The 26,154-nt window shown below is 24.1% G+C and overlaps 1 protein-coding gene across 1 annotated transcript; it reads left to right on the plus strand.

Moving 5' to 3' along the window:
• The first annotated feature begins 11,404 nt into the window (after positions 1-11,404).
• Positions 11,405-25,519, plus strand: LOC105363296 (axonemal 84 kDa protein). Its single transcript, XM_011500963.1, has 13 exons — positions 11,405-11,475; positions 13,487-13,574; positions 14,239-14,379; positions 14,965-15,164; positions 16,000-16,172; positions 18,267-18,533; positions 18,871-19,032; positions 20,734-20,887; positions 21,361-21,643; positions 21,979-22,074; positions 22,855-23,076; positions 25,164-25,268; positions 25,342-25,519. Exons 1-13 carry the CDS (start codon positions 11,405-11,407, stop codon positions 25,480-25,482), a joined length of 2,103 nt encoding a protein of 700 aa, XP_011499265.1. The 3' UTR covers positions 25,483-25,519.
• The last annotated feature ends 635 nt before the right edge of the window (positions 25,520-26,154 follow it).

The raw sequence follows: 26,154 nt of genomic DNA on the forward strand, positions 1-26,154 counted from the left end.
TTGTAAACGTACATTTGTTAATTTAAAGAATAAGCGAATTTTAATTAGTATGTTTGTAAATTAAGTCAACATCGATTAAATGTTTATATGATTATACGTATCAAGATTATTTTTTCAGTCATCTAAACTATATTTTAGAATAGTTTATTAATATAATATTTAGAAGAATATAATAAATAGATTTTATATATGAATTTTATAGATAAATATACATAAGACCAGTTATTTGGTTAAATAAAAAGTAATAAATGAAAATCACTATCAATATCAAATAGTATAATATAAACAGTATAGTTTCCAAATATTATTTTTCTTTCAATTTCTAACATTTAAATTCCATCAAATTTTAACGCTTGAAATATTAGTTATATTTTCTACGTATTTATCTATATTAGCAATTCATGAACGTTTTACTTCTAATTAGAATAAGCATATCAAATATTTGTAATTACAATTTTTTCTTATAATATTCTATTTCAATAATAAACTATTTAGAGCATTTGACCTATCATCTTATAAATATAAAACCATATTTATCCAGGATTTATAAAGTAGTGATATAGTAATTTACAAGCACTTATATGTAGATAATAACTTTATCAATATTAATATATATGTAATATAATGTTTATCTCTAGTCAATAATGCAAAGATTTAATAATGGAAATTCAACAATTGACAAACTGAATATAGGACAAACTCAAAAAAAAAAAAAATATATATATATATATATTTGAACATAATTCCAATATACGAACTTATATATGTAAATATTGGATAATTTTTTAGAATGACTGACTTCAAGTACAGTTTTATTACGCTTAACATGTATTATTCTAACGTTATTCTACTCGTTCTACTCATAATTTAAAAATAATATTTTCAATTGTTAATTTATTTCTATATAGGACAAATATTCATATTTATTTATACCTATAATTTTCATGATTTTTAGAAGTTATATCGAGTTATCAAACCTATATAAAATCTTGGTGAAATTATCGTCTCCATCTTCGTAAAATAGAAACGGAGATAATATTCGTAGGGAAATATAATGACAAATAATAAATTTTTTTCTTTTCCAAATAATTTTTTTAAATAATTGCCAATGTAATTGTATCGATTTGAAAATCATGTACTTATAAATCAATAATGGTATATCAAGTTCATATTAAGAAATCGATATGTACATAATGAAAGCTGAACCGATTACCATATTTTTAATCTTCGATTCCAATAAAATAATCATAATTAAATTATCATTTAATTTTTAAAAAGTGTTATATCTTGTTATAAGAACTTTAATTATTAATAAATTGTTCGTTTATGTATTTACTTGAAATTAGTATTAATTAATTAAATCATTGAATATAATTATAAATATTATTGACCATATATTATAAAACTGAAATTACGTAGTAAATATGTTTAAGCAGAACAAGAAAAAAATATATTTTAAATCTCAGAGTTTTTTATTGAAGGAAAGTACAATGTCATTTCATATAATATTTTGTCGTTATTATTATTATTCTATAACATTAACAAGATGTATACTCGTAACACATTGAATTATTATAAATTACTTATATTCATAGGCTATAGAACAATTTCCTAATTCTAGTATTAATATTTATTTGAATAATTAGCAAAAAATGTGAAATAGCTGATAATTTTCTCGTACATATATCAAACATTCAATCAGATATTTAATATTAAAAAAAAATTAATTTTACAATAGGCTATATATAGTGACCGAGTGATATTAGGAAGTAAATGATAAGTACTTCGTAGTAAACGGTACTACTCGAATTAAAATTAATGTACAGACAGATATTTATTTTTATTTACCTTATTAATATTTACTTAATGTTATATCAACGCGATTATTTTTATCAACGTATCAATTAAAAAGAAGTAAAAAATTGATATTTTATTAAATTAAATTTATTGTATTTTTCTTTTTTTTTTCATATTTACAATATATAAAACTTATAAAAACATGTTTTACCTTTGGTAATTTACTGATAATTTAATAAAATTATATGTATTAATGCTTAAAAAATTGTTATAAATAGCATGTAAAATTTTGAATGATCACTATTAAGGAAAGAAATTCTTTAATAATTGATAATTTTTTTAATTTTTCAAAAGCCAAATACAATGTAATTTAAACAAAATTCAATCAACTGTCTCGATCAATCAACATCTTGCCGACAAAATTATTCTACTAATCGTTAGATATGAAATATCTACAACAGTAGATAATAAAATGAACTTTATATATTTTCAAAATGATTTACAAAATGTAAAGAACAATATATGGACTTCGTAAAAAATAATATAAATCTTTTTACGTTTAAAAATTATCTTTCTAATATATATTATTTTATTGAAACCTACCGCACTGACTTTATTATCAGTTTGTGATCCACGATTTCGAAATATTTGCGCGAACCACTACGGGAAACACAGTAAATAATAAGAGTCACATAAAAAGTACACGAGCACTCACTGGCCAATTAATATATATTAATAATAGTGCAAATGAATGAACTTCAGAGAAGAAATCTGAAGCAGCAGTGAAAAAATAACTAGTGACTGTTTGTTGGAACCATCGACAATAAGTTTGTGCAGGCGCTAGACAGGAAGTGACACAATACCTCTTGGCCAGGTACTTAAGCAGCCGCGAGACGGTGACTAAGGTCCCCAGTATACGGGGTCAAAAGGTAGCTCCTGCCTCTCATTAATTATTTAATGCGTGGTCGACGCTTTGCTGCGATGTTAGATATAATGCGACACATTTGCATTTGTTTTTTCGAGATTGTGAGCACAGCACTTATATTACAAAAGATTTTTCTTTCTTCATACATTTATTTTGCATGCTATTTTGATGAAATTTCCCCTCTCCCTCTCGGCCCCTCTCTCTCCCTCCCTCTCTCTCTCTCTCTCTCTCTCTCTCCCTCTCTCTCTCTCTCTCTCTTCTCTCTCTCTTCACTCTCCATACATTATAACGATGTGTGCATATAGACGCTACGCCTGGATTCTCGTTTAATCATATTTACACACATTTATTTATATGCGTTCGTTTATTTTGGCTTCGTGTATTATTATTATATTTAAATTTTGTAATTTTAAATATGAACATACTCATGTGTTTATGTAAATTCTTGTATGAATATATATAACTGCGTAAGTCGATGTACATAGTCAACATTGTATCGTGCAACTTGGTATGTGTATGTACGTATATGTGAAAGATTTCGTATGCATAATTTGATAATACTAGCAACGACATTAATGACTTTGTTGTTATTTAATTTACATTTTTTATTTTGGTTAGTCATTATTCGTTTATACTTAATAAATGTAATTAAATCCATTGTATCTCTGTATGCACTTTAGTTGGCTTTACGCCCAAGAGTGAATATTGCTGTTTATATTCTTTGAATATACTTGCTAATTGGATCATTTATATGAAGTAAAATTGTGTTCAATTTTAGTTTTATAAGCACTCGACGTTCAGCATTAATAATTCCATCATTAAATTTAATAGCTACTTAACACCTTTTTCGTCTTAAATAAATATTATAAACTTCTAATATCATATAGTCGTTGATTTTACGAAATTTTAATATTAAAAAAAAATCAAATCATTATTCCTTATATTATATAAATGTAGTATGAATTTTAAAATAATGATAATTCCATCTATAGTAATTTCTTTTTACATCATCTTTTGATATATAATATAAATTAATTTTCTATCGTGCGGTATATTCAAATTGAATATTTTAAGAAAATAACAATCAATAAGCAAAATAAATATACAATTACTAAATAAAATTTTACGATATAATCTAAAAAATGTAAATTAAAATCTAAAATCTTTAAAATTTTAATCTAACGATTAAAAAAAGCAATTGTTTTAATTATCTCTAATTGTATATTTTATACCATTTACTTACTTCTTTTGTACGAAGAGTAAACGTTAAACTTATTTGAAAACAACTGAACAAATAACAATACTCTGAATATAATCTCTGGCTAATATATAATAATAATTTTTTATGAATTTCTTTTATCAGTTGTCTATTATAAATGATTAATTTTTAAAAATTTCATGTAGAATGAAAGAATTAAATTAATTTATCCTCGTATTTATTTTCTAGATTATTATTGATAAAACATATAATTTAGGTATATTTTTATAAAATATAAATTTCACGACATTTAATTTATAAGCATCCTAGTATGGAATTAAATTTGGAATTAATGGATAGTTTATATACTTCAATGATTATTTCCATAGAGGTTCATGAGTCATTGTTGGATCTTGATACGATTTGTTAATCTAGTCAAGTAGTAAATTCATTATAACAAATGTAAATAGTATTTATAAGGGAAGATAAACATCTATGTATTCTCGTACTGTATTTAGGTTCGTGAGGAAACATGTTTACTGTAAGTTTATATCTAAAATTGATATGAAAAACTCTCGCTATCTATTTCATTTACCTTCATACGTCGATTAAAATTATTTATATAACATAATAGGAATAATATTATTGCAAAAAGTTTTAAACAAGGCAAAAAGGATTCTATACTTGTCCTGCAGTGAGGTACCTGGATTGATCCATCAGGTCACGTCACTTTCGTAAAATGTATTACTTCTCATAATTATCAAGAAAAATTAAATCGTTAGCATATTAAGACAAGTCTTTCATAATACATAACATAAGATGTATACATGTCGACTAATATCTTTAATAAATATAGTAATCTAACTTGGGAAAAAATATTTTTATTTTGTACACCTACTTCCATTGATCATCAATTATTTTCAAGATATTATAAAAAATGAAATTTTCAAATATTAATTATCGCAATATCAATGTATTTAGTATTTATATAACTTAAAAGATTATTATTTTAACCGTAAAACCATGTCTGCTTTTTGTGAAATATATAAAAAAGAACTATAATAATTATATGTACTTGTAGATAAGAAGTAATTAAATATTATTGATTATCAATGTTTCGATAAAATTTCTTCAACGTTGATCCTTAATATTACATTAAATTATAATACATTAAATAGTCATTGATTATAATCTGGACTCTTCGGCATTCTACATTTGTCGTTGTTAAAAAAAATATTTTTTTCCATTACATTTTTGTTAACTACTGACAGTATGTCAAATTAATTAATTTATTATTCAAATAATTTAACAAATATAAGCTACTGCCTTTAATATACTTATTTTATAGTGCACCTTTAAATAAATAAAATGACTTAACAACTTTTAATTCATTATCTTCATTTGATAAAGAAACGAATGAAAGAAAAAATAAAATACGTTAATATCATTCGTCGTACTATTTCTTGGTTATAATGAAATGATTGTTTTAATTTTATTATAAATGTTAAATTACCTTATGTTGTAAATATTAATGGAATATACATTTTCAGAGAAACAAACTCCTAAGATAATGATGTGAGTATCTTATAATAGAGGCTTCATTTCATTATAAATTATGCTTCAATATTTAAATATTTAATTGAATAAATATTTTTCCATATGATAATGTGTGTGATTTTTATATAATCAAAAAATGAATTGACAGTATCGTCAAAGGCTTAATAGTGTCTCTTAATAAAGTCGACGATATATTAAATTAATATAATTCTATTTTATAAAAAATACATTGAGTAGTTTTTAAATTCCTATGTGTACTGAATTAATATTAAAATTTTATGACAGATAAATAGAATTTAGTTATTACAAATGAACTTAGAGTTAATTGTATCACATAATTAAATAATAATTACGTAAATTATAATTAATATTAATTATAATTAACATTTATTTTAGTGTAAGACTAATATAAAAGTGCTATTTACTTTCAAAAGCCCTATTTTTTATCTTTGGTTCTATATGAACATTTTCTCATCAAAAGTAAAAGTGGAAATAGTAATTTTTTGATACAGTTTTGCCATTTTTATTCACTAATAATTGTAATTAATTTATAACTTTATGACTTAATTAAATTCGTAGTAAAAATATTGTAGAATGTATTTGTATAATAAGTACGAAACTCAATTATATATGACTATTTATTTTGTTGACTACAATTATAAAAATACAAAAATAACATGAAATTGAAGCTTAGAGCTTTAAAAATTAAATAATTATATAATTTATTTTAAATAATGATTGCATTGAATGGGATTGAACTGTGTATGTAACGCTTGCAGTACAATCAGATACGAATCAGTTTTCTAACGGAACCTTCTGATTTACATATTATAAATACTTTAGTTACCAAGGCCATTTATAGCTTAGACTAGGTTGATTTCCGCTTCATATAATTAAGTATTTAATTTTCAAGATTAAGAAAGTCGAATCATCGTACATTTTATTTCTTTTTATTTTAACTGTACATGTGTATTAATTATAGGTTTTTAATTTTTTTTTTATTTTCTTAGTTTAATAATATATGTATATATACATATAATTCTTACTCTTTATACTTTTAAGCTTTCGATGTATTATTGTAACTCTATCTATATTCATATACAAATATATATATATATATATATATATATATATATATATATATATATATAATTATAATATACATCATTTATAAACAACGAAAGATAAACTAACCTAGTAAAAATAAAAACAATAAGTTTGTTAAAAGGTAATTGAACGTTCAGGAAGTTAATAATTTTTCAATTATATTTGAAGTGAATACAAAAGTGAAAAGCAATGTCGACTACCGAAGATCTCAAAGAAATTATTCCGAATAATTTAAAATCAGTCGATACAATGAATTCAACCTCTATAGAAAATGTAAACGAGCCGGAAACAGTGTCAAATTCTTCTAAAAGAAAGGGGAAGTCCCTTAAGAAAAAAAAAAAGCTCTTAAATCCGGTAATCATCGACGACCCGATAGATACTATATACGATGAATATGAAGAGGATATCGCTCGAAATATGGAGGGTTCTGATATTGAAAACGAACCGTTTCATAAGAAGATTCTGAGACTATGGCAAATGATTGTACATTATTGTTTTAAGCCTGAGAATTTACATTTTAGATATAAGATACTATTTTTAAAATATCTTAGAAATTTAGGTTACAATTCGGCTTTCCTTGAATTTTCATATTTTCATATATTTAATAAATAATAACGTATTTGTTGAAAAACAAGACAACCAAAACATTTATCTTATTCGAATTGAAAGATTAAGGAATTTGTTGTATGAAATTTAAATTTTTTAATTTTATCCATTGATTATTGAAAATTTCTGACCACATAATGTAAATAAACAAATTTTTCTTTTCCGCTTAAAATGTTAAATGCATTCATCACAATTGTAATTCTAAAGATTATTATAGTAAATTCATAAAAATTTTATCCGCTTAGAGTTTTATAACAAACAGGTTTATATTGATAGAAAATATTAATCATATAGTTAATTAATTAATGTTTTCTATATTTATTAATTAATTCATGAATATGTGTATCTTATTTTATTGTTATTTTATTCAGTTCACATCGAAAATATGAAGTTTTTCAATTATACAATAGTGAAGATTTATAGATTTTTGATAATAATTAACATCTTTCATAAATTCTTTAGTTTTTGCAAGGTAATTTAAATATATATATATATATATATATATATATATATAATTAATATAGAATTTCAATTTAATTTATAAATAATTATTTTATGAACAATGATTATAAGCAAATGTTACTGTAAAAACTCTATATATTTAGAAATTTTATAAACTTCATATTTTAATGTTAAATTATTACAATTGGAGTTAGAATATCAAATTTAAATTCCACTCGAAAGACACAAGAAGTTAATTAAAAAATTTACATATATATCATTTTGAAATCTAAAATCGTTTTGATGGCCGAGCAAATTTTTAAGAAACTTATTAATAAGAAACTTTTTTGTTATTTAAAATTATTCGAACATTTTATTTTACTATTCTAAAAATTTATTCACTTTATGATTTTTATATTAAAAGTATGATGTATGGATCTTACATGATATAGCTTATTAATGGAACATCTATAATTTAAAAATAAAAAATAAAATACCTATAATTAATTAAAAATGAAATATTATGGGTATACAAATTAAAAAGTAGCTATTACTAATTAGTAATTACTAATTAAATTTGATAATTTTACATCACAAAAAGTAATGCAGACAATACATTTAAATTAGAATTTAGATTCTAAAGTATCTGTAAATTAATAGAATTTTAATTATGTTTTATCTATATTAGTTTCAATTACTTTTTAATTACTCTAATCTAATTCTCCTAAATTATGTAAATGAGTTAGAAAAAAATACCAATGTTGCTTTCAATTTTTTAACGTAATTAATAAAAAGCATGATATTTACATAGAATTTTGTAAGCAAAAAAATTTTGATAAATAAAATTCTCAAGTAATAAATAGTAAAGTATTTAGTACATAAGGTATTATAAATCAACGGCGTTAATAAATAAGTATTATTATGTAAAATAAATTCTTTAGACATATTGTAATAATTATTTGAATTTAAAATAAACTAATAACTAATTTTTTTACAACTCTATAAATAATAATGAATATTCGAGTATTACCTCAGAGAATAAATCGGATTTATTATTACGTGTATGATAATTTGAAGATGAAAATATATAGATTTTCAAATAAAGTCTAGAATTTTGCAAATAGTTAAGAAACAATAAATATAAATTAAAATTTACGAAAAGAATTTATTGAATATATGTATATTTTTTTTAGCAATTACATAATTAGAAATAAGAATATTTCTATAATAAATGAAAAATATTCATATTAAAAAGATGCAATAAGATATCTACATTGTGCAACTTTATAAACAAAAATTATTTAATCTATGTTAATTAAAAAAATGTAAATTTACAATTGAAATTAATTAATAAATCATAATTGAATAACTTAATGAGAATTTATTCTTAAATGTGAAAGCTCCTTAATATTCAAATTAATGCACAATTCATTTATTTATTAATTGCTCAACAAAAAAAATCATTAAAAGTATAATTTATGTCTTAAATAATTATTAGTTGAATGAATATGATCCCAATTAAAGATTAATTATTAATATTTATTGTAATAAAGAACAAATTAATAACAACAGTATCTATAGAAGTCATTTTAATATTTAAAAGTATTCAATAGTATCAATGTAATAATCTTGATAAAAAAAACAGATAAAATTAATAGTTATTTAAGCAGTACATCCAAAAAAATAAAATTTATAGAAAATGAAAAATAATATCTGCTTATACTAATTGATAGGTACTGATATTATAAATTACGATAATAAATTAAACAATATTTTATTGTACAAAAGTTGGTTTTTCTAAATATAAAAAACTTAAAATAATTAGAATATACATTACATAATATCGACTGAATTAACCTCACAAAATAAACAAAAATTTCATTTTATTCTTCTAATATAATAATAATATTAATTAATATTAACATTTATTAAAAGTAGATTTCGAAAGTATTTAGTCTATAAATTTCATAACTTCTGTAGATGCATATATTTTGAAATATTGGAACGTATATTTTTGTTTGTTTGAATTGAATGAAATGAAATCTTTTAAAAGATTACTCGATTGGATGTGAGTAGGTGTGAAAAATTACATAATACAATTGAAACAGATAATTTCATAATAAATTGACAATTTACCATCGCTTTTAAATACTCATTATTGAAAGAACAAAAATAGTAAAAATTTTTTAACATGAGGCAACATAGAAACCACTTTTATAATATGACAATTTTATTATAATCTAGTATATAATTTTTATTTCGTACAATATAATACAGATTATCAATATTTAAAATCGTTTTTTGTGCGAATCTAATATTTACAGCATTTATGCATTATGGATATATATATATATATATATATATATATATATATATATACAAAGACTTTTTTTATAATATTCAATTATTTATTTTATTTAAAAATAATATTGCTAATAAACAATATTTTATTATTCGTATCATATAGATTTCCCAAAAGCAACTAGAAAAAGGATTGAGTAAAAAAAAAAAAAAGATTGACGGACAAGATGCAATTACAATGGCTCAAAATCTAGAAGACATAAATATTCAAGTGTATGTCACTTTTTATAATTAAATAGAATTGAAGTATGTATCATCATCTATGAAAGCACAATTGTTGCACAATCGACTCTTTAATGATAAAACTTTCTCTCGAATTTAATTATTATAATTAAAATATTTCAGATTAAATAGATACAAAATATAAAAAAATATTTTTATGTATTAATAATCTATATATTTTATGTAGCTTAACAAGATTTATACTTTTTTTTAAGTCTATCAGCTAGGCCAAAAGTTCAAAATTGAAAACGAAATGTAAATATTTTTAAACGCCATTAAAATTAGAGAAGTATACAAAAAAGTAAAATTAGTAATATGAAATAATAAAAAAGTAATATTATTTCGGTATAATTAAATTTAAAAAATATGAATTATATACATTAAAAGATAAAAAATGAAATTTATAAATATTTGATCTTGATTATAATTATTTTATGGAGAAGTGTTAAGTGATTGTATAATGAGAGGTATTTTTTTTTTTTATTTAATTTAAATAAAACTTAAATTAATGTATAATAAATAAAAATATAATTTTACTTAATAATAGATAATATTTTATTAGTTTTTCACTACGAGGCTAATGATTTTTTGGAATATATTGTAAAATAACAAGCATAGTTCGAATTTTTAACATTATTATAATGACCAGATAAATTTGTGTTAAAATTTATGTAAAGAGTTGTAATGTCTGTGTAAAAATTCGTAATCTAAATTTACGATTTTAAATACACGAAAGTAGTATTTTTATTATTAATGCCTTTTAATGTTCATCCATGTTAATGTCTGATTGTAAATTAGCATGAATAATTATTATCGAAATTCATTATTATCGAAGATATATTATTAAACTAGTTCACGACTTAATAAATTCTTTTTTAAATGCTATTTTTATTATGGAATTATAATAAATAATTATGAAATTCATGCAAGTCATAATTCGTAATGCACATCTACGTATGCAGCAAAGTTTTGTCACTTGGAGTTCGTTAACCGTATGATACAGTCGCCTCGTTATACTACGGATAAGTAGCGTCTTTCTCAAAATAAAGTGTCCGATTCGCTAGTTGAAACATCTCATTACGATTGCCTCACTTATCATTGTCCATTATTCATGACGTTTCGCCCTCTGTTCTTCCGCCGTCATCCTATCGGTGCACCATCTGTTCTCAGGAACGACTATTTATTGTAAAATGAATGTTCCATGCAAATGGGATGTGCACGGCCATGGAACTCCGGAGTACGTAGTCAAATATGGAACAGCGTGAGTGAGAGTGAGATAGAGAGTGTGAGAGGGGGAAGGGGGCGGGGAGGGGGAGGGGGGAGAGAACGTACTTTCTGCAATCGTTTGCATGCATCGAAATGCTGGGTAGGAAGATTGCGTGCTAAATTAATTGGATGAAAGGTTACGGTAAATTAAATACATGTACCATGCGTAGATTTTCATTTTGATGAGATGCGTGGCATAATTACTACGTTTACTAATTGCACATGCACCAACATACGCGTATTTACGTATTAATTGATATAAACACGTTCGCAAAACGACCAACATCACATTTACACGTGCACTAATATAGTTATTCGTAATATATATATATATATATATATATATATATATATATACATATTAAGTTCTATAATGAATGCAACAAATTTAAGAAGCATATATAATATATATAATTATTAAAATCGGCTCCTCTTTTTCTAAGAGCAATGCAAACTTGTATATGTACATATATGAACATATATCCAGTTTTGCAGTAAAACGTTCGTAAAACTTTAAAAATAACATCTTTACTTGTAAAATAGTAATATATCTTAATATATCCATATATATTTTGTTCAAAATTAATAATCAAACGATTATCGTATATTCATAAATTCGCTAAGCCATTTGCTTAATTTAAATCATACACAAAATTATTATTCATAAACAATAATAAAAGTAATAAAACGTATACAATATTTTTTTCTATCCTCATATATAATTGAAAAAATATATAAATAGGTTCGTAAAATACTTATAAATCATTAAACTGTCATAATAATGATACATTAAATCTGTGTGTTTTTGCAAAAATGTGTGTGTTTGCATGATTAGACAGACTCATTTGTATGTTTGGAACTTTCTCTTACATATAAACGATTTATTAGATTCTATGCAATGAAAGTAAGAGCATTGGATACGTTTGTGGGTTATGTGAGATTTTGGCTGTTTTCCAACGAAACGCTCCGCGCTCCTTTCATGTACTATGCAGAATTTAAGGAACACGCTTCAGCTGCGCGAAACGTTAATTATCCATCCATCTATATATCTATATATTCCATTATATCCCCTCTATCAGTTCTCTTATACAGCATATAGAAGCATTTCCGAGTATATTCCAGTTGAAAATCGAATGCAGTAAATTTCAGTTCGTGCTTTAAATCAACATTTGTTCGTTCATTATACTCTAACTTTATATTCGTATTTTGTCTAGTTAATTAAAAAAGTATAGTAGTCGAGTTTGTGTAGTTTTTACATCAATATATTTACTTATTTTGATTTTCATCCCGACATTCCTTCTGTGATTTATAATTGATATTTATTATGAGATAGATCTAAACATTTTAGAGATAAATGTATAAATAAACATATATATATATATATATATATATATACAAACAATTGTGCACCTGTTTATGTGTATTTGTAATTAAGAATATATCATTTTTATGTACTTAATTTAAATTGAATTTGAATTTTTCACTGTACTTTTGAGTGTGAAAATAATACTAAAATTTATTCAATAAAATAATCATTTCTTACGAATAAATTTAATATAATTTATAATAAAATCTCGAATATGTTGCTTTACATAATATTACGTTCAATACAATTATTAACAGTCTTACATTTATGATTAAAATATCAATAAACGAAGTAAATAAAAATTTTATTCTCTTAAAATTAAAACTAAAATCCTCAGAATAATTATACATATTTATCTTCGTAATACATAAATAAAAAACGCATATAAGATAATTTCAAATAAATTGAATTTTAATCCGAGTTTATTATAAAAATGATGTCTACAATAAGTGAATATTTAGAACAAATAAAATTTTTTAATAGTTATGTTGATAATCATAATAATGATAAAAATAAACGAATTAATGATCGGTAACTTTCATAACATTAATATAAATGAGACGATTATATATATATATATATATATATACATATACATATAATAATATAATAATAATAATAAATGTATATTTTATATTAGAACTCAACTTGTCGAAGAGTTACAAAATGAAATTGATACGGAAACATTTAAAACTGAGAACAAAATTGTGATAGAGAAGGAGCAGATGGTTCATAGAAAAATTCAATTACAAAAATTAATTAATCTACTAAATGAGCAACGGAAAGCTTTCACGGAATATAAACTTAAATATTGGGAAGAAGAAGAAGTAAATATTTAATTTTAATTAATTTTGTTTAAAAGAATTTAAATAGGGATAAAATAACTACCGTATTTTCTTTTAAATATTACATTATATTATTAAATATTGTCAGCTAAAATTTTTAACGTTATGTAATATAAATTATATATACGTAATATAAATTATATATTTTCTAAATTGTAAAGGAAAGTCTTAGAAAATGAAAAATTGATGTATTATATATGCAAATGCTATGAAATTAATTTTAACTACTTATCTTATTAGATAGCAAACAAATACTTACATATTCTTTTTTTGGGATAATACTTTATAGAATTTATATATACATTATCTATTTATTTATTAAAAAGATTTTCATTTAAATGGAATGATGGTATATAATTTTATGTATCGGCAGATACATTACTAAAATATTTATAGTTTCGTTTTATATCGTTACATTTTTTATAAACCTATTATACATTTTTCTTAGAATTAGTCGTTGTTACATAAACGGATTAAATTTTTTCTGACATTTATAATTTACAATATAATCCCAATTAACTAATATATAGAATACTTAAAATCTCAGTGGTGTTGCTACAGAATATGCAAAAATTTACCAGATACACACAATGTTCAATATCTAAATACGTTTCTGTTCATTCAATCATTGGATGATTCGAAAATAAGCGTAAATACTCTGTCAACAAAATTTCAGATGAGAATTTGCGTAAGAATTTAAAAAAAATAATATGTCAATTATTTTTATTCTAAAGTATTCTTTTTGTATTTTTGTAGATTATAAACGCGTTAAATGAAATCATTGATTATCCCTTGGATCATAAATTAATTTCGATTGAAAATTATAAGGAGGTGAATGTATATTATTTAAATAATATTTATTTGAAAAATAGTATATTTATACGGCTTACTATATTATTTATATTTTTCTCGTTGCTAAAATAATAATTACATAACTATTTAATGCATGTATTGCAATAAAATGTGTAGCTACTAAATTTCTGTAAATAATAGCTGGAAAAATTGTATTTCGATCGAGATTTAAAAATTTTGTATTTGTAAAATTATATCAATACAAATGATGATAATAACGGTAAGTGAAAGTTTACGCTCTCAAATAATAGAAATTATTTGTTAACGATATATATATATATATATATATATATATATATATATATATATATATATATATATATATATATATATATATATATAAAAAAAAAACGAATATTGTAAATAAAATTATTATGGAAAGCACGATTCCTTTAACGATACGTATATGTAATATGTATAGGTGCGCCAAAAATATCGAGATAGTCTTCAAATTGCGATAGACGCGGCAAGTTATAATTTGCTTCGTCAAATAGAAAGGGACACGATCAAAGTAGATTTAAAAAATGCAAAATACATTAAGGAATTATCATCACTTGTTTGTTGCTTTTGGGCCTTTATAAAGCTGCCGATCAGCATGAAACAAATCTCTGAAAAAGACAGGTTTTTATATATATTTTCGTTAATGTCATCATATTCGTTTATGTGAACTGTACTATTCGCTTTGTATTATTTATTTTTATAATTAAAAAATGCATGATAAAATATATGTGAATTAATTCTCTATTATATTTTCATACCAGTTACTAAATATAAGATACTAATCCTAAATAAATCACCTCCATTTATGAATATATTTATCATTTTTAAAAATTAATATATAAACACTTAGATAGTTGCTTCATTCGTACAACTATTAATTTTTGTATATTGTTTGCAAACATTGACTGATATTTTAATGCTTTAAAAAATTTTGGAAACGTATTATATCAAATTTCTTTGCAATTAATTTAATAGTTTTATGAAACTTGGTCTATTAAATTATTTGCAATTTATTAATTTTTCTAAGCTTATCGAATGATTTATTAGAATAGTTTCGATATCCCTTTAGTTGTAGATTTACTTCGACAGGCATTAACTTTATTATAACTGTTAATATACTTATGGATATATATTTGAATATAGTATTGTACGACGGTTGTATTGATTAGTTTCATTGCTATAATTTTGCTTCTAGCACATATTTTCTTCATTCTTATGAGTGTGACACTATACTTATATTTGAACAATCTTGTATTCTAATGTTCCAAACAATTCTGTATTTTTAATTGAGGTTAAAAATAAAGTAATATAATTATTGAGGATACAAAAATAATCGATATTTTAATAATAAGACTGTCTTCTCTAAAATTATTCAGATTTTTTTATTGAATTTTATCATCATTAATGTATGCCTTATTGGGTGCCAATAACAACCTTTTACTTTATAATTTATTAGAAAGGCCATAGAAATTGATTTTGAAGAGATTCATTTGACAATTAAGTTACCTCTTGACATCGACTGCTATTCTTCAGCCATTCGAGTTATTTGGCTAAGCTACGACTATTTTTCCGATCAGTCGGCATCTTTTCATATACCGGAACTACCAGATAAATACCAAATGAAAATGGGTAACTTATTTTATCATACATCTAATAACATAGCAAATATTTTTTCATTATTTCATTATTATGTTAATAAAATTTCATTACAACTATAGTTTGTTCTTAATTTATATGATAATCTTAATAAATAAAATTCTCAATATATAATTTACAATAAAATTTTTATCCTGAAATTTTGAATAAAACTAATACAAAATTATATTGAGACGAATGTTTATTATAAATCAATTTATTTATTGAACTTGTATCTCATTAATATACTTGACGTGTAATATTTTCTCAAATTCATAGTAATAAAATAATCTTCAAAATATAAAATAATAAAGTTTTCATTTCTTTCATTATATAATTTGCTATTATTATTACTTAAAATTATCATGATATGATATATATATATATGGTGCAGCATTGAAAATCATTGTAAAAAAATTATGAAAATCTGTTATGAATTAACGTAAAAATGTACGTGAGAGTTTTAATTTATAAAAAAAAATGGTTAGGTATACGTTGGTAGAAATAGTACAAAACCTTTATTTTACAATGAAGGAAAAATAAAATATACAGTAATATTTTTATGTTTAATTTTTATTGTGCTTTAATGTTTACTCAATAATTATTCTTCAATTCAAACATAAATTCTAACTAATATTCAGTGCAAGAAATTATGTAGCGCTATTAAACAATGTCTTTCATTACTAAGAGAACATATGTATTTAAAAAAATTGTATCGATAAGACATTTGTTTGTAGAAAGAATGTATAAGTATTTATATTGTCAATAACAGATTATTATTGATAATATTTTTTTCTTTGGAATTGATATTTTTCAACTAATATTGATGTCTGTAGATGGTTTAAAATATGAATTTTATAGAAAATAAAATTTCCTTTTTCAATTTTGTGTCAATTTTCTTACGATTCATGTGATTTCAAAATTTATCAATAGACAAAAAATACTATTAGCCTGATAGTTCATAATGTCAGTGAACCAAATTAATTTCATTATCGTATCATAGAAATAAATTTTCTTGTCTATATTAAGGACAGCTGTCACATAATTTCAATAAATATTCAATAATTCAAAATAATTCAATAATTTAGAATTTTCTATAAGCCAGCATGTTATCTAAAGCACAAATACGAAATAATTATTTTACTGCAATGAATTTTGTATTGGCTATTTTAAAATAATGCTTATGGTATTTAAAATATTTTTTTTTAAGAATTAGTTGCTACAATTTAATATAAAAATGTAGGATTCTTCATCGCGAATTACTATAATTAAGTGGTTTAATAAAATAACTAATATTAATAGATTAAAATAAGCTTTATTTTTTTTATCCATTTTTTCATAATAATCATAACGTCATTTTCTAGAATTAATTATAATCGACAGAGGAAAGTATAATAAATTATTCATTGTTGAAAATTTTTTTTTTTGAAATGTTTTTTGAATAGTCAAATTTAATGATGTGTATTCTTAAATCTATTCTAACAATTTTAAATGATTGATATATATATATATATTTTTTTTTTTTAATTATATGAAACACTTCCGAATTTTGTTTAAATAACTTAAATATGATAAAATTGTGGTAGCAACGGTCAGATTTATTATAACCGCTATCCTATTCAATATTTTATAACACATATTGTTGATTCTTTTATGTATCTTATACATGACAAGTTGATATTGCATTAATTACTATTTATTCGTTACTCAAATGAACTTCATTTTATTCAATCAAGTTAAATCTATCTAACTTAGTCCCAGGTATAATAAATACATTACTTTGACTCATTAATGAGTATACTTAAGTATATGAAACTGCTTAAAATGCATTGTGAAATTGCTGGCTAAATTTAGTCTTCTTTGACTATTTAACATTAAAATGATGCACAAAAAATATAAAAAATAATATTAATTTTTTGGTGAAAGTATCAGATACATTATTATTATATAATCTTTTAGTAATTTCAAATTTATTTCTTAAATTTATCAATATCATAAAATTTATTATTATATTCAAATATTTGCACAAAGAAATTAGATATTACACGAGGCTTAAATAAATTTTGTTAAATTCTCAAAATCCAACAGATTTATTAGATTTCTGCATTTCCGAAAGCAATTACCTTCATGAAATGCGGGAAGAACAGAAGGATACTCGTGTGCAACGATTAGCTGAGAAAAAAGCGCTGATCAAGCGTATATTAAATCCGCCCACGAATGAGTCAACCGCAGGATCGAAATCATCGAAGCGCAAGAAACACAAAGAAAAATCAAATTCCGATTTCATGCCACCAATCGAGGCTGGGCCGGAAACAAACTTAGCTAACCCAGAGGAAGTTATCGCGCATCATGAAGGTCTGTATATAATAATGTTTTACGAGAAAAATTCCTTATTCCATAATAAAATTTTTCTAACGAAAGTGATGATATTACAGTATTACAATATGATTAAAATTTGTTATAGTTTTTTTTTTGTTTTTGTTTTTTTTACTGTACTTTCATTCAATTATTGGTGTTATGTATTGTACTGATTCAAATTCATTACACAATTTTAAGATTCAATATACAAATTTAATAAAAATGAAAACACTACTAAATTTTAATTTTCACTCTGTGATTAATCATTTTATATCCAGTATCGTTTTATGGTTTATACTTTTATCATTTACTGATAATTATTATGTAATGGTAGATGAAACGAAGAAAGAAAGAAGACGCTTATTTTTTACGAAATGTAAAAAAACAGAAGTAAATTTACGTAAATACATAATTTTAGGAGGGCATTATCAAATTGCTCTAATAAATCAACCGCCACAGCCGAAAGATTTCCGTCGAGACATTTCTCTTACAACTCGTAAGTAACTGAACGAGGCATATAAAACATTATTTGAAATCATATATATTATAAGTTTATTTTTATGTAGATTAGACTTTTCTAAATGAATTTCTCAACTTTAAAATCATGAACTTTAAATGTGTTGTGTTAGAGTGTCTTGGGGCTGATTTTCATTAAATGTTATTAAAACTTATAAATGGTGTAGAATTAGTATTGTTTCATATTAAAATATTCTTTAATATCATCTTTAATATTAAATATATTGAATTAATAATTGGGTGAATGTGATAACAAAGAACACAAATTTTTAAGCTACATATTTTATTTATTACAACATTCCAACGGTGAAATTTTAAGGATCAAGATTTCTTTCTATAAAATTTGAAGAACTTATCGTTTGGTTATTGCCAAGCTTGCAAAATATATGTGATTGGCCAGTAAATATATGCGTGCTGAAGAAATAGTTACAGAAAAATGCATTGTGAAGGGCAAGGGTACGGCAAGCTCATATGTAAATTTAATTCCTTGGGTCAAACGAGGACAGAAGACAAAGAAGGAAAAGCAATAATCAGTTCCTGACCGATATTCTAAATGAATGTATGCACTTGTCAAGGTGAAATTGTACATATGCATTTATGCATGCGTGCTCTTATGTACGTGTAAGACGCAGGCTTATATTTTGATATATATATATATATATATATATATATATACATACTTAAGTATATTACAAAATGAGACAGAAACAAACGAGAACGTTATTTTCCATGAACAGAATCAATTACATACGCAGGTGCACACACACGCACACACACACATACGCACACTTCACTCATATATCTGTGCGTGTCATTTATATATATATATATATATATATATATATATATATATGCGCGCGCACGCGCGCGTGTATGTATGTCTGTGTATGTAGTTGTATATATATATATATATATCATCGAGTGGCATATGATTTTGATAAAATGAGAAACTACTAGATTATGTAAATATATTTGATAATACAGATACAATTGCATCCGTTCACAAACAAAAATATGCGCTCGCGCGCGCGCGCGTGTATGTTTGTGTGCGTGTAAATGCGTCCGTGTATGTGTCTGTGTGTATGCAAGTATGCGCGTATGCAATTACGTATGTATTTGTGTATATATCAGTAGGCATTGCTGAGAAAAACGAGTAGCGTGTGATTATTTTAGTATTGTTAAGTTACCAATGTTAAATGCAAATTATCTTATCGTTAAAAGTAAGTTACCCTTACTGCCTTGATCTCTCCTTTCCTCTAATTCAATTGGCCTTGGGGCACTTTTGACATGCATTTTCAAACTGTCCGAGCTTAAGCGCATATGGAGAAGCTTTAGATATTAAGACTAATAAAAAGCGAAATGGGAACAGTCCGTTTCGTAAAAAGGCATGAGAGAAAAAATAACTCTGAGTGAAGGGAACTAAGTAGATGGAAAATTGCCCTATTAAAACTTTTAAAATATATCAGATAAAGGAGATTGCACTTTCATAAATATCCAAAGATATTAATGCTTTGTGATAGTTGAGATAAAGATTTAAAACCAATAGCAATGGTACAATCGACAACAATTAGTTTTTATACAATAGTACAGTCATAAGTGTGCAAATTGCAATAAATAATATTATCCTAAAATTTACTTTATGCTGAATTATGTACTTAATGTAATTTTATGATTTATTTAGTGCAGTTACCGAACCAACTTGAATTTATCAAGTTTTCAAGACCTTATAAAGCTCCACCAACTGCGCCAGAGTCCGAAAGAACACCAGAAATCATTGAGGCCGAAATGAAAGCTTTGGAGGCATCGATGGAGGCACTCATCCTTGTCACTCTTAAGTGGGCCTTATTCTTTTTATTGTGTATTATTTATTACTATTTTATCATTATTTTACTATATTACAACAATCATATAATATAGCAATAAATTACTGAGTACAATATCGCACAAAAGAACAAGCAGTTTCTTAGTTTATTTCTTTCCTCGAATTTAATACGCATATTTAATAATATCATTACACTCAATAATATTTATAAAAGTTATTGTGATTCTTTAACATTTGATAAGGTGTTTTTTAATTTATGAATAAATTAAGTGAATAAAGTATTGGAAAACGCATTTAAATTGAATCTTAAACTAACGTGGGCTGTGCGGCGTACTATTGCATATGGTACTAGAAAATTCTCATAAGTTTAAATTGTTGAATAAAAAGGCAAATTAAGTGTTATAATCAATTTATTTAAAGATTCGATGTATTTGCGAATTTAACTTTTTCTGCGAGCAATCGTCTCAGGCCATTTAATCTCCACAGGCTACCGGAAACCAAATTGTGGTTCGAGCCACCGCTAGTTGCACATTGGTTATCAGATGAAAAGATATGGTCCACGGAGGATGTACATGACATTAAATACAACGAAGAGAAGCAAACGATTACCTTTCGCACTGGCAAGTTCGGCATTCACGGTCTAGTAGCCTACCGCTTTATCAATTTACCCTTCCAAAGTTGGGAGCTAAAGCCAGAGGCAGATAAAAATGGTAACGGCGTCATACTCAGTATCACCGGCGCCATTATTCAGCTGGAATTTCTTATAAGGGTATGAACTATGTGCTGGATATGAATTTATGCGAAGAAAATATTTCTCCCCGATAAATGTCAATATTTCACATGACTTGTATTATGCGTTCTATTATGTGATTTCAATTATTAGCTTATTACCGTTGCAATTAATATAATCAATCACAAATCAAAGAAATTGAATAGAATCTGCTATCTATCACAAGTAAATTCTCATTATTATTCCAATTCCCTATTATCTAAACGCAAAATTAATTAAACAAGCATAGAACAAATCTGTGATAATACGCTTGTTTTAACGTCTACTTAATGCCGCAGTACTTCTGATAGTATAAAGTAAAATTTGTCAATTAGGAAGATATGGTCTGTTTAAATTCAGTAGTGGGTGCAGCGCATAAGGTCTTTGAAAATATTGAAGGAGAGTTTATCAGACTTCACAAATTAATCGATGTAAGTAATAAATAATTATTATATTTATAAGAATTTTAAAATATGCTCGAGCTCATCAATTATCGAATAAAACATACAATGTTTAAAATTACGTATTCCTGACTTGTTTTAAATATTTTATTTTTTTTATGTTACTATTTGTATATTCGTGGCATTTAAATGAATCACTATATTATATAATCAAATTAAAGTAAAATTGTCATCATTGAAAAGTATAATAAAATAAATATTTATGGAATGTTACATATAATATTATTAGAAATATATTTTTATTTGATTTACATAGATTTAATTATTTGCAAGCCGGCGTATGATAATACTTACGAAAACTCTTATGAACTAAAACTGTATTATATATTAAATAATTTTCTCGTAACTCTAATAACAATAGGCTATATATATATATATATATATATATATATATATATATATATATATATATATATATATATATATATATATATATAAATATATATATATATATATAAGGACTACCGTTCAGAAATGTTGCAGCATAATATTACAATATATACTTATTGTTATGAAAATGTTTCTGATTAATGGTAAAATCATTTTTATTTAACATGTGATAAAGCAAAAATTACACTGTGTCTTGTTTAAAAAATGTCTTGCATAATTACATAAGAGTAATAGAATTAAAAAAAAATTCTTCCAATAATAATCGATAAGCTATTTATTTAATAGGCAAATGTAAAATTGCATTCAAAATTAACTAGTCGATAAAACAAGTACCATTATGTATACGATAAACATTCACAGACATTACGAAGAATGGGATGCGATTTCTTCCCCGAGCAAGATGCCGCGAGCTACATCAAAGGAATTTCTGTGAAGCATCCAATAGCCGTAGCTCATCTGCTGCAGTGCATGGGTTTGGTGTCCACCGCCTATTCATTTTCATGGTCGAGATGGAATGCGACACGAGGATATCGTGATATAGTTGTGCAAATAAAAGAAATCCACGGTTTTGTAGCTAAGCAGGTGCGTACTATCTTCACAAACACATGCACACGCGACTTATTCATTTGCAAATTTTGCCTTTAAGAATCTCTGCCTCTTTAAGCTCTAACAGTGTAGTCTAGTAAATTCATTTATGAAATATAAACAGACATCTTGTCAATTGCTTGTCCAATGTTTACTTTGACATAACATCAATAAAAGACAAATGTGTGTGTATGTGTGTGTGTTTTTATTCTTCTAATTTGTATACAATTATTATATTTTTAGTGTGAAATGATAAATTTATTCTTTAATTATTGTTTAGATATGAAATCTATGCTGTTAGATTTACTTATTTAAATTAAGATAAATTAAAATTCTATAATTTTCTTTTGACACTTCTATTTTGAAGAAAATGTTGAAAAAAAAATATAAGCTAATGATTTTAATTATTTAATGCGTAGCGAATTACTTTTACAAAAGAAAATTTAAAAAAGTTTCGTATTTATAGTTACAACATTATACTTTATTATTGCTATATCAACATGAAAAAAGTGATATCAGAAAACTGAAAATACATACGAATTTACTAAACTGCCATTTTAATTCAACTCATTTTATCTTAAAATCTTAAATTTTTAATTTTAATCTATTTAAATTCAAATATTTATTTATAATCCTATTTTGTGATCTTTTATTTCATATATAATATATATTTCTATCTAATTTATTCAAATTCTTTAAGTAAATATTTAGTTTATTTATTTTTAGTTAGTAAATAGTTAGTAAATATTAGTAATTATTTAAGAAATATATATCTCTGTATGGTAAAAGGGTGATCTCCTACATTTTTGTTGTGTTATTTATACAAAATGTTATTCGAATGTCTTTGTGTGTAACGAAAATAAATTCAATATTTACGTTTTGTAAAGGTTTTCCAATTTATTACAATAATATTATTATATTTAATTACTAATATATTGTACTATCGTTATTATATGATAATTAACTTTATTTAACAGAAGACAATGAGAAATTATTATTCTATTAAAAATTTACGTTTTAAATTGTTTGAAAATAACTTTATTTATTCCTTTGTCAATAGATGCCTTGTTACTTATGATTTGTTTGTACATTAGTAATCGTAAAAAGTAGTTTGCAAAAATAAATACCTATTCCGATATTAAAATATCAAAAGTTGTTTTCAGTTTTCTTTATATTTTTTTAATATAATACGATTTAATTAAAAGAATTTTGTAATTGTGCAATAAAATAAAATGCTTTTAACGACTGTGATTTGTATTTAAGAAGTTGAATTTAAATAGTACGACAATCGATGTATAAAAATGAAATTATAATCATTGTCATGCATACCGATAAACTTTCCTCTAAAAATAAGATATTTGCAAGAACAATCATACATTATGTAGAACATCCAAAGAACGTCAAACAAATTTGTATTTCACATAAAGCTGATTAAATTTTAAATGTTAAAAGTGTAATAATAATAGAGGAGCAAAAATAAAGATATGAAATCAAAATTTATGAAAATCAACGTTCAACGATTATTGATGAAGAAGAACTGGAATCAACGAAACATTAAACAGAGGTTGCCATACATCAAGGACCACTTAAAGTAGGAAATACACTTTACAAGAGAATTATTAAATCAATCAAGATACAATTATTACATTGGAATGGAAAATTTAAAGGAGAACTTATTTTTACCGAAAAAAATACATTATACACGCGGTGAATATATGATAATGTAGCACCGATTGGGATTCGCCTAATCGAGCAGAATATCTAATGATACGACCATGAGCTAACGGACCCAATGACGTAGCACTATATTCCGAGATAAGAAATTTGTGTTTTTATCGGCTAATATATGTGTTAATAAATTGAGAAGTTGCTTAGAATAATAATAACTCGGACTAAGTTTTCGATCATTATTACGATATATGTTTTATAATAATAAGTCTGTCGCTATGGATATATGCTCCATATTCATTCATATGCATCGACATTCTTAAGAATATTATAGAAGGGCAATATTTTATTTGATACTTAATTATAATTATTATGTAAAAAAATATATGCTTTATGAAAAATTTTGGTTTATTTAGAAATCTAACGCAATACTCCTGGTAACGCCATTCCATACTTCGGTTGTTAATTGTTCAGAAGTCAGCACAGAATTCTGTAGTGATCCAGCGGATGAAAAAGATTACGTAAAATATATGAATTTTAAATTAAGTCACAAATAATAATTATCATTCTTAAATTTGGTATATTACCTTTCAGTATTATGCTGATGTATACCAATATGCACTTAAGAATGCTGGGATAAAAAGTCAACTAGCCATAAAAGATATTTCATTTAAGTTATCCATTACAGTTACGAAACTTTTGGAAGCGACCAATATTATCAATATGTCCGCTTAAAGTTAATCAAATGATGATAAAATTAAATTTTCCGTACTCCTGGAACTAATAAAGTATATACATAATATTAAAAGAAAATTCAAACTATATTGACGATATTAATATAATTAAATATAGAAACACGAAATTAATCCACAAATTCGATATATTATAAAGAATTAATATTAAATAAAAATCATTCGTAAATAATTGTATGAGCTGAGATATATTTCTTGTTTGGTTTGGTGTCCGTGGTAAGTATTAATAAGAACACAACAAGTTTTTATTTTGTTATAACTATTGTAAATTTATTATAATATTGATGTTAATATTTTACAATATAACTCCATGGTCCTAACCACAGTTTTCATTTGTAAGGTAATCGCAAAACTCATGTACCATAGACAAAAATACGCAGGAATTTAAAATTAACGTATTAGCTTACGATCATCCGGAATGGTTATATGGCCGTGCAATTCTATTATCGGGATCTAAGATTAATTGCATTCATAGATCCTACAAATGAACAAACATCATTTATTATGTAATTTGTAAAGTTTTTAAATTAAGTCAATTTAATCAAGAACGCAACATCGCACGTACATTTTGGTTTTAAAACTCGAGTTCGGCCTGAATCAGCTGTTCGATAAATGTTCCAAGTGATTCGTATACTTATATGCAATAAATATCAAT

Source organism: Ceratosolen solmsi, unplaced genomic scaffold, assembly GCF_000503995.2.
Source record: "Ceratosolen solmsi marchali unplaced genomic scaffold, CerSol_1.0 scaffold27, whole genome shotgun sequence".
Taxonomy (NCBI): Eukaryota; Metazoa; Arthropoda; class Insecta; order Hymenoptera; family Agaonidae; genus Ceratosolen; species Ceratosolen solmsi.

Coding starts and splice junctions, on each gene's coding strand:
- LOC105363296 (XM_011500963.1), top strand. CDS start 11,405: ATGAATGTTCCATGCAAATGGGATGTGCACGGCCATGGAACTCCGGAG. Junction 13,575..14,238: donor TGATAGAGAAGGAGCAGATG/GTTCATAGAAAA, acceptor TTAAAATCTCAG/TGGTGTTGCTACAGAATATG. Junction 20,888..21,360: donor CTCATCCTTGTCACTCTTAA/GTGGGCCTTATT, acceptor TAATCTCCACAG/GCTACCGGAAACCAAATTGT.